Source organism: Myotis lucifugus, unplaced genomic scaffold, assembly GCF_000147115.1.
Source record: "Myotis lucifugus unplaced genomic scaffold, Myoluc2.0 scaffold_1122, whole genome shotgun sequence".
In the NCBI taxonomy this organism is placed as follows: Eukaryota; Metazoa; Chordata; class Mammalia; order Chiroptera; family Vespertilionidae; genus Myotis; species Myotis lucifugus.
The window spans coordinates 17,795-27,972 of NW_005872170.1; the positions used below are offsets into that span (position 1 = coordinate 17,795).

Sequence of the window (10,178 nt, forward strand, 5' to 3'; positions counted from 1 at the left end):
CAGGTAATGGAAACTGGCATGGACCCGCCTGAGCCGGGGAGATTTCTTTTTTTTCTCATTGCAACAAATTGGGGATTAACGGAACCTGATCTCGGTTGGCATTCTCAGATTCTATTAAACCTCGTCCGCTAAGGGGCTGGCAGGTAATTTTAGAAGCTTTCACTTAGTTAGTAGGAGAGAGAAGTATTTTGAAAGAGAATTTTACTGCTCCCTGCCTGGGCAGACCGGCTCCCGGCACCCAGCCGGCGCTCACTCATCGTGCGGGTCACGTGGCCACGAAAGGACAGAGGCGGGAGGCGTTGTCGGTGGCAGGTTGGCAGGACGGTGACAGCCGCCCGGAGAGAAGCTCTGCTCCCGGGAGAGGACGGCCAGGGCCCGCGCTGCGGGAGGCGTTTGTCCTGTGCAAAGTGCCTCCATCCTGAGGTCTCGCTTTCCCATGTTTTAGAAAAGTGCCCAGAGGAGGGAGGGAACCGTTCCTACGGCCCCGGGAGAGCCGCGCGGCCGAGTGCTGTCCTGTGACATTGCTTCGCAGTGACAGGTGTGCCAGGCAATCCATGCGGTTGGTGCGAGTGCCAGGATGTCAAACTTGTTCGATATTTTTATTTTCCCTCTCTAATGGGTCCCCCTTTTTATTTCATATGTAGGGCGTATGATGTATTTCTTTTAAAATCTGTAATTGTTCCTACTCTTTATAGGTAGCTACACATTGTTTTTGGTAGAAAGAGATATAAAACATGATTTTTGTTTGTTTAATCCTCACCTGAGGATATGTTTTGAGAGAGAAAGAGGAGAGAGAGAGAGAAACATCGATTTGATTGCCTCCTGACTGGGGATGGATCAAACCCACAACCCAGGTATGTGCCTGATGGGGAATCAAACCCGAAACCTTTCAGTGTATAGGATGCTGCTCCAACCAACTGAGCCACCTGGCCAGGGCTGGATTTACCTTCTGTTCAGAGACGAGTGGGGGCACAGTTGTAAGCATCTGATGATATCTGATAAGAGGCAGGACTTTCTGTTCCTTATTCTTTGTATTGCTGGGCGGTGGTTATGCTAATACCCAGCCTCACACTATCTAGTTGGCTGTCAGCGGGTCATTTATAAACGTGAAACAAGTACCGCCACCAAGTGGGAATATATTTCATCCCTTTCAGTCAGGAATAAACAGAAGTCTGATGCCATCATAAAACTCAGTTTAATCACATGCCATGTTGGCATGCACTTTCTCTTGCCGTTTTTACCCATCATGTGTTCTTTCTCCATATTTAACATGTAAAATTCTTCACAAGGTTGAAGTCCTCTAACATGAACTTTCCTTATAGAAAAAGCGCGATGATGGTCAGCTTGGCTTCTCGCTGTGTCCCTCCTCCCGTGAGCTGAGTCTTTCCGGAGGCCTCTTAGGGCTCTGACCCTCGGGGCGCAGGGGGACAGAGGCTCCTTCAGGCCTCGGGTGGAGACGGGGCAGGTCTCTGAGAGGCGGACGTGGGTGAGGAGCGATGGGTCTGGGGCGACTGGGCCTCCGTTCCACGGGTGGAGGGTTAGCAACGCTTTCCTGTTCCTGCACAGACACGCCGTTCTTGTTTCGTCACCTTGTTCACTACCTTCTCCATCGTCTGCTTTTCTCCTAACCGCCTACTCCAATGTCTGCTTTCTACCCTTTTCCTGGGACGTAGCCCCTGTGTCTCCTCCAAACCCCCACTCCCTGTCTCCCACACCAGCCCCGGAGCCCGAGGTGGGTGGACGGTGGCCCTTCTCCCGGGAGCAGAATATTCCTGGAGTTTCCTCCCAGCCCGAGCCTTTAGTCATGTTACCTGCGCCCTGCAGGCAGGGGGCTTCCTGACTTTCCTAAGAGCCTCGGTGGGGGCTGTGCGCCTGTGCACTGGGCCTGGTTGTTCTGATGATAAGAACCAGCTCCCGGAGAGCGGAGAGCGCCCGCACTCGCTGGTGAAAGAAGGGAAAGGCTCGCTTCCCGATGGAGAGCGGTTTCCGTGCGTAAACCGGAGGCTCACCTCTGACATTGGTGAGAAGCAGCAAAGAGAGAGGATTTTTCCCGAAAACCACTGAATTGTCCCCAGGACCTGGGATCCTGCCACCCACATTCCTCCCTCTCTTTGTCCGTTTTAATTCATCCTCTCCCTTTCCTTCTTTGTTTCTTTCCTTCTTTTTTATTTAGAACTTTTAGTGATTCATCGTCAGTCTTTCAGAGACAACAATTGCAGTTCCTCCCAGAGCCCCTTGAATCACCGCTGGAGGTCAGCCCCCAGCACTTCCTCTGAGCCTGTGAGCTCGGACTTCTATTTTAGGGGCAGAGAAGGCTGGCTTCGGGCTGCAGAGGCGAATAAGTGGGATCCCTTGTCCCTCTTGTTTCCATGACTGTAACGTCCTTGGGGAAAGTGCTCCTGGTCATGTGTACTTCCACCCGCTAAATCATTTTGACTCAATGCTGACTGAATTCACCTTCAGGCAGGCACGTCCATTTGCTGTCATAAAATAGGTGTTGGGGTCCGAAGTTGAATTTGCCAGCCGTGGCTGATGGTCACGGTTCCAGTGAGCCCGTGCAGAGCGGAGAATTCAGGTTGCGCACCCACAGGCAAATGGTCAGTGTCCTATCCCCCCACCCAGACATTCTTCTCCGAGTTTACAGCTGCGATTTATGAGGAGCACGTGTATTTGTCTAATCTGCCCTAACACACACACACTCACACCCACACTCACACACTCTCACACTCACACACACACTCACACACACACACACACACACACTCACATTCACACACACGCACACACTCACACACACTCACACACACACATGCACACTCACACACACACACTCACACACACACTCACACACTCTCACACACACTCACACACACACTCACACACACTCACACACACACACTCACACACACTCACACCCACACTCACACACTCTCACACTCACACCCACACTCACACACATACACACACACTCACATTCACACACACACTCACACACTCTCTCTCTCACACACACACACACACACACACACACACACACACACACTCCCAGAGCTCTGATGACTGTTCCACGAAATTCTAGTTCTGTGGGGAGATGGAGGAGGGAGTTGAGGAGTTTGCCTTCACCACCTCTGCCGTCCCCCACCCACAGCATCATCTGCCTTGTGCCTGCCCCTTTCACTCCTCACAGCCTCCTTCTGCCCTGCTGCCTCCAAGTCCCCAGTTAGGGAACCAACATGAAAACTAGCCTCACGGCAATAGCCTCACGGCAAAGCAATAGGGTTCATGGGCAGCCCAGCCACCCATGGCTCCTCACACGTGGCTTGTGGAGTCCTCATTCACCTGCCACACTGCCTCCCCAGTCTCTCTCTCTCTCTCTCTCTCTCTCTCTCTCTCTCTCCCTTCTCCTGCCCCCTCTCTCCAGCCTTCCCTCTCCACCCTCCTCCTCTCTTAGTTGGGAGTGATCTACACATTTCTCAGCTCCCCCAAAACTCTTGGGCATCTCTGTGGTTACCAGCACCTTGGAAAGAAAAGGGGGGTGGGAATCAACTTGATGAGTAGAGCAGTTCACCCCTGAAAATGAACCTGGCCCCGGGCGCTGCCCACAGGTAAGCCGCGATGCCTCCTAGCCCTTGTGAGGCCCGAGGCGCTGAACTTGGCTCCCAGGCAGGGGGCGCTTCAGACCCCTTACAAGACTTTTGGCAAATTGACTGACTTATATTTACTCCTTCCTGGCATAATGGAGACTTAAAAAGACATAGCATCCCTTAGTTTTTTGTTTGTTGATGAAAAATTATTGTAAAGTTGTTGGCAAATGAAGTACTAAAGAGAATAAGCCATTCCACACTTCCCAGTGTGGTCTCTGAGAGCCAGGATGCGTGGCCCCTCCTTTTCCTCTGTTAGCAGCTTTATTGTGGTAGTTCCCACACCATGCCATCACCTACTTAAAGCGGACAAGTCAGGTGTTTGGTATATTCACGGAGTTGTGCATGTGGTCCCATAAATAATTTTAGAACGTTTTCACTATCCCCCAAAGAAATCGTGCATCCTTAGCCGTCACCCCTCACCCCCCACTCTCCCCAGTCCTGGCAATCTCTACTTTCCATCCCTCCGTATAGATGTGCCGGCTCTGGACACGTCATGCTAATGGAATCATACGACGCATGGCCCTCTGGCTGGCTCCTTTCACTGAGCACACGTCCTCCAGGTTCATCCACGTTGTGGCATTTTTATTGCCACCTGATACTCCGCTGTGTGCTTACACCCCCACATGCGTCAGCTGAGGGACACGCGCGCTGTTGCTCTTTATGAAAGAGGCCGCTGGGAACATTGTGTTTTTGTGTGGATGCGTGTTTTCCTCTCTCTGGCACGTGCTCCTAGGAAAGGACTTGCGGGGTTCTGTGGTAGTTCTGCCTTTGACTGTCAGGGAGCTGCCAGACTGTTTTCCCAAGTGGCTGAACTGTTTCCACTCCTGCCTGCAGGGTCTGAGGGCTCGACTTCTCCGCGTCCTCCCCACACCGTCACATCACTGTCCTCCTGGAGGATGGGAACGGGTGCCCCCTGCATTTCCCTCCTGGCCAGGGAGGCCCAGACCTTCCCACATGGTCACGTTTCCTGTGAGTCACGACCATCGGAAAACATATAGCAGATCAGATATTTACATGACGATTCATAACAGTAGCAAAATCACAGTTATGAAGTAGCAACGGAAATAATTTTATGGTTGGGGGTCACCACAACATGAGGAACTGTATTAAAGGGTAGCAGCATTAGGAAGGTTGAGAACCACTGCCTTAGAGCATCAGGAGAAGAAGCCGGCACCTGTCCTTGCTATCAAAGGCCGCGCTGCCTTCCTGGGGGCCTGGCACGATGCAGTGGAGAGAGGAGAGGGCAGAGAGCCTGTTAGCGGCGGAAGTGGAAACGGGAATTGTTTCTTCCGTTTGCCTGAGCCTCACTGGCCTTCTCCCTCAATAGTCCAGGCTTATTTGGACTCCAGGGCCGTGGGACTGCGACTCCTTTGTGTGCAGGTGATATGGCTGATATCACCCATTTCTGGCATTCGGCGTCTCGTTATTTAGGTCTCAGCTTAGATGTCACCCCGAACCCCTGGGGTCCACCGAGAGCAATCCTTCCTCTCCAGCCCCCTCCTGACCCCCCACGGCGCTCCCCGTGGCGCTCCGGCAGCTAAAGTTATTCCACGGTGGACAGACACCTGCTCACCTTTTGTGGCCTGACTGCTCCGCTCGGACTTGGTGGTGAACAGGACGCTGGCCTGCAGCTGTTGGCACTGATTCCCACCCTCAGCTCTCCTGGCCTAGGGCAGGCGCTTCACGCCGTTACTTAAAGGAGTAAATACGTCTCCAACGAGGTATTCACATTTAGGAAGGTGTTTCGGGGACTTCCTCTCCTTGTGGACTCGGAAGGGGAGGGAGGACAGGTGCGAGTGTGGTGGGAGGGGCAGGGGGTGAGCCAAGGAAAATGTCCCAGGAGCTCAGGGAGCCCCTGTAACAGTTCCCATCCTGCCTGTCTCGGAGCTGGCACCGCTGCACACGGGACGGGCTCCGTGCCTCCGCAGACCCGCACCTGTGCCCGTCCCTGCCCGGCTTGGACCCCTTCTCCCAGCGGCAGGCCCATCCCCCTTTTCCCTTTAATTCTCCTCCCAGCTCTTCAGAAGCAGCGGTCCTTAGACAGACCCCCCCCCCCCCCACGCCCTGCATGTCTCCTTAGTTATCATCTTAAGCACCAACCAGACCTCTGAGGTTTAATGTGTGTTCCCATGGCTCCCTGGGGGTGTTAGAAAAGCAGATTCCGATGGAGTCGGGCTGGAGTGAGGTCTGAGGGCCTGCATTTCTGCAAACTTCCAGCTACACGGATACGCTGGTTCATGGACCAGCAAGTGTCTGTAGACTCTGGGTGGTTAGCGTCTCGATGTGGGGCTGCAGATTTTAAAAGCCGTATTGACGAATAAGACAGCACCTGGGCAGTCAGGTGTGTATGTGTGTGTGTGTGTGTGTGTGTGTGTGTGTGTGTGTGGTGGGGGGCAGGGGTGTGTGTGTGTGTGTGTGTGTGTGTGTGTGCAGGGATGTGCCTGGAAACCAGGCCTTTAGAGGACAGATTGGAGCAACTTTGGATGTTTGGTGAAGGAAAAGTAAACCAGAAGGAGTCAGAAGCCAGGTGGTGAGGGGGCTCTGCAAGTGTTGGTGAGAGCAAACGTGCTGCGTGTCCTAGCGGGCGAGGGAGGGAGGGCCTCGAGCCAGACCCGCGTGTCCCAGTACATCTCGTGGGCACAGATGCCCTCAAGGTGCTCACGCAAAGATGGCGCTACTGTCTTTGAGTCCAGAGTGTGCACCACGCCCCGCTCCCTTCTCAGAGGTGGTGGAGCACGTCAGCGGAGTGGGGGCTCCGAGAAGCCCTGCAGGAGAGGAACTGGCCTCACTTCACCGTGAAGCCACATCTTCGCGAGCAGTGCTCTCGCTGTTACTCACGCTCCCGTTCTTTGAGACTGGGGAGGGCTGCTGGGGGTGTGAGTGCGAAGTGCTCCGTGTGCGGGCGAAGATTGGAGATGCTCTCTGTGCGAACGTGCGTCTGACTATGCACCGTGGGCTGCAGGCTCCCCTGTCAGAGGCCTGGTGGGTGGGTTTCAGACTCGCCGTGGAGCCCACGGGTTAGAGTGACCCCGATACAGAGTGCATCTGCGGAAAGGGCTCTGTGGGACTGGGCCCGCTGCTCGGCTCCTCTTTATTTGTCCCCCCGAATTCTCTGCACCCCAAGGCACTCAGAGTGGACAGACGGCTGGACAGGGGGCAGTGTCCCTAACACTCCCACATCCCTGCTGTGGCTCAGTTTCTGCTTTTCTTTCAGACGGATGTTCCCTGTTCTAAAGATCAGTGTGACGGGGCTGGACCCCAATGCCATGTACTCCCTCCTGCTGGACTTTGTCCCCACCGACAGCCACCGCTGGAAGTACGTCAACGGGGAGTGGGTGCCCGCGGGCAAGCCCGAGGTCGCCAGCCACAGCTGCGTGTACATCCACCCGGACTCGCCCAACTTCGGGGCTCACTGGATGAAGGCACCCATCTCCTTCAGCAAGGTCAAGCTCACCAACAAGCTCAGCGGAGGCGGCCAGGTAGGAGCTCGGTGGCCTGGCCCCCCGCCGCTCCACGAACCCATGGAGAAGAAACGAGGGTGCATTTAGTCAATTAGAGGGGTCCTCACCGGCCTCTTCTCCCACAGAAGCCAATTACTCCCCCCACCCCACCCCCCAGTCCAAATGTAAACAGGAATAAACAGCTCTTAATTGGTGCTTTCAGTTTTTAATGGACTTCCTGATGTGAAGAGAGCGCTTACTTAATCACAGCCTCGCAGGGTGCGCCCGGGAGGGGGAGCCGGCCGTGGTTTTGTTATTCCCTCTCCCCTTTTGATTTTGGTGAGAGTGGCGTGTTGGCAGTGGACGAATGCCTTAATCGAAAGCCGCTCCTAATGAAATAATGGCTCCCTCCTCTTGGGCATTAGGATAATTGTCAGTAGAATATGGAATCAGCTTTGGGTTTGCAGAAAAACTCCCCAAAGAAACCTCCGCTAAGGAAGGTCTTCAGGGCGAGTGAACAGGACATGGGGGCTTTCCCCCCCCTGTTTTCTCTGGTCGGAGTCCGAATACCAGTGCTCCGTGTAGGGTTGTTGCTCACTTTATGAAATGCAGAATTTGGGGGGCATTAGAGGAAAGGCTTGTTACCCCCATATTTCGAGTGGCCAGCCTCTTAGCCTGCATTCTCTGCACCTCCACCACCTCTCCCTGCTCAGCCCCCGGGACACAGGAGGTCATGTCTCAGCCGGGAGGGAGCCCCCCAAGTCTTGGCAGTTTTCAGAGGTTCCCATTCTTGTTAAAACAGGAAATGGGGAAGTAAACTGTTACCGCCTCCCACTTTCCAGCGCCTCTCAGTGGAGGTGTGGGGTGGGTGCTCCGTGACCAGCAGGTGTCAGCATCCCTACTCCTCGGGCAGCTCCTGTGGGTGCAGCCACATCCGGGCACTGAATCCTGGGCCCTCCCATGAAGGAAACCAGTTCGGTTAAGGGTCACAATCCACATCGTTGCTCTGAAAATAGGGAGAGAAAAAGAAGGAAGGCAGGATTTGGGCAGAAAATGGAATAATCTTTAGAACAACTCCCTGGAAACCCACGCCCAGCCTCCTCTAAGCTCCAACGTCCTGGTCCCTGGGAGCTCCTGGGAGAATCCCCCTTCTTGCTCAGAGAGGTGTGGTGCGTCTCAGGGGGCCGGGGATGCCCCGTGTGTGGCCCTAAGTGGGTGGTGCTGAGCTTGGGGCGAACCATGGGACCGCCGGTCCATTACCCGCAAGAGCCGGGCTCTGCATGGCTCGTCTTCCTCTTCTTGCATCTCAACAGATAATGCTGAATTCCCTGCACAAATACGAGCCCCAGGTTCACATAGTGCGCGTGGGAGGTGCCCATCGGATGGTCATGAACTGCTCCTTCCCTGAAACCCAGTTCATCGCTGTGACTGCCTACCAGAACGAGGAGGTAAGGGCATGTGTGTGTGTGTGTGTGTGTGTGTGTGTGTGTGTGTGTGAGACCCGGAGGGCGTGGTGGGACAGGGAGGGGGTGCTTTTATTGCCATCACCCAGCTGGGGTGACAGGTAGGTTTTTCAGGGTTCAGACACTCGGCGGAGGCGAAGTTAAGCGGCCGGGTGGCTGCTTGCTGCTCCCTTTTGCCGGTTCCTGTCCATGAACCAACATGGACCAGGGCTGTCGCAGGGCCGGCCGAGGCCTGCAGGGAGCTGGGTGTCTGGAGAAAGGATCGTCGAGCGGGAGGGAAGAACACGTTTTTGCCTGTTAGCTTTCATTCCACTATGCACTGTGCGATTCGTTTACTGTGTGGGCTTTTAAAAGCAGGAAGCATGAGGAAGACGGGGCGTGTGCACGTGACTCTGCAGCCGCCTCCCTTTCTCCTGGGCTCCCCACTCCTGCGCCAGGAAGAGCCGTGCGTCTTGGGCCTTTGCTGACGCACATGTTCTTTTCAATATTTGTTCAGTCAGCAGCTGTTTGCTGAGTGATACTACCTGCTGGATGCTTTATGTGCTGGGAAACTGCAGTGAATAAAATACGTGTTCTGTGTCCTCAGGCAGAGAGGAGGACCAAACATACACTGAGTGGCCAGATTAGTGGCCAGATTATTATGACCACCTGACGTTTGTAGGCAAATTAGCTATAATTTCACGCTGAAGTTGCTAGAGGGCCAGACCAGCAGGTTGTTTACCACGGCGGTAGAAGTGATTTTTTTCTGAAGATATGGGTAAACAATGCGATTTGACAGCCTTTGAACGTGGGATATATTTGAACGAGAGTGGCCAGATTATTATGACCACCCCATCAGTACTTCGTTGGGCCATTTTTTGCCTTCAATACTGCGGCAATTCTTCTTGGCATTGACTCCATGAGATGTTGAAAGGTGATGCGAGGAATCTGACACCATGCCTGATGAATAGCACTGTCCAGTTCTGTGAGATTTGATGGTTGTGGAACCAGCTGCCTGATGGCTCTTTAAACTTCATCCCACAAATGCTCAATTGGATGGAGATCTGGTGATTGTGGGGGCCACCTAAGCAAGGTAAAGTCTCCCTCATGTTCTTGAAACCACTCCTGCACAATATGAGCACCGTGGCATGGCGCCTTGTCTTGTTGGAAGAAGCCGTCTCCATTGGGATACGCCATCAACATGATAGGATGAACTTGATCAGCAACGATACTTAGGTATGTGGTGCTATTCAGACGTTGTTCCACACGAATTAAAGGTCCCAAATCATGCCAGGAAAACATGCCCCAAACCATAACACTGACCCTACCAGCTTGAAGGGTTGTACTCATGCATGTGGGGTGCATGCTTTCATGCTGTTTCCACCAAATTCTCACTCTGCCATCTGCATGATGCAACTGGAAACATGATTCATCGGACCACATGACTTTTTTACCAATGTTCGACTGTCCAATCCTTGTGTTCCTGTGTGAATTGGAGACGTTTTATCTTGGTAACTGCAGACAGCAAAGGTGTTCGAACAGGCCTTCGGCTTCCATATCCCATACGATGCAGTGTACGGCTAATTAGCCTACAAACATCAGGTGGTCATAATAATCTGGCCACTCAGCGTGTGTGCGTGTGTGTGTGTGTG

The 10,178-nt window shown here is 53.7% G+C and overlaps 1 protein-coding gene across 1 annotated transcript in view; it reads left to right on the plus strand.

The window, feature by feature from the left end:
• The window catches only part of LOC102422864 (T-box transcription factor TBX19-like), a 21,512-nt gene that overhangs the window by 842 nt on the left and 10,492 nt on the right, over nt 1-10,178 (plus strand). The window contains 2 exon segments of the mRNA XM_023748078.1: nt 6,859-7,123; nt 8,398-8,532. Coding sequence (XP_023603846.1) covers nt 6,859-7,123; nt 8,398-8,532 — 400 coding nt within the window.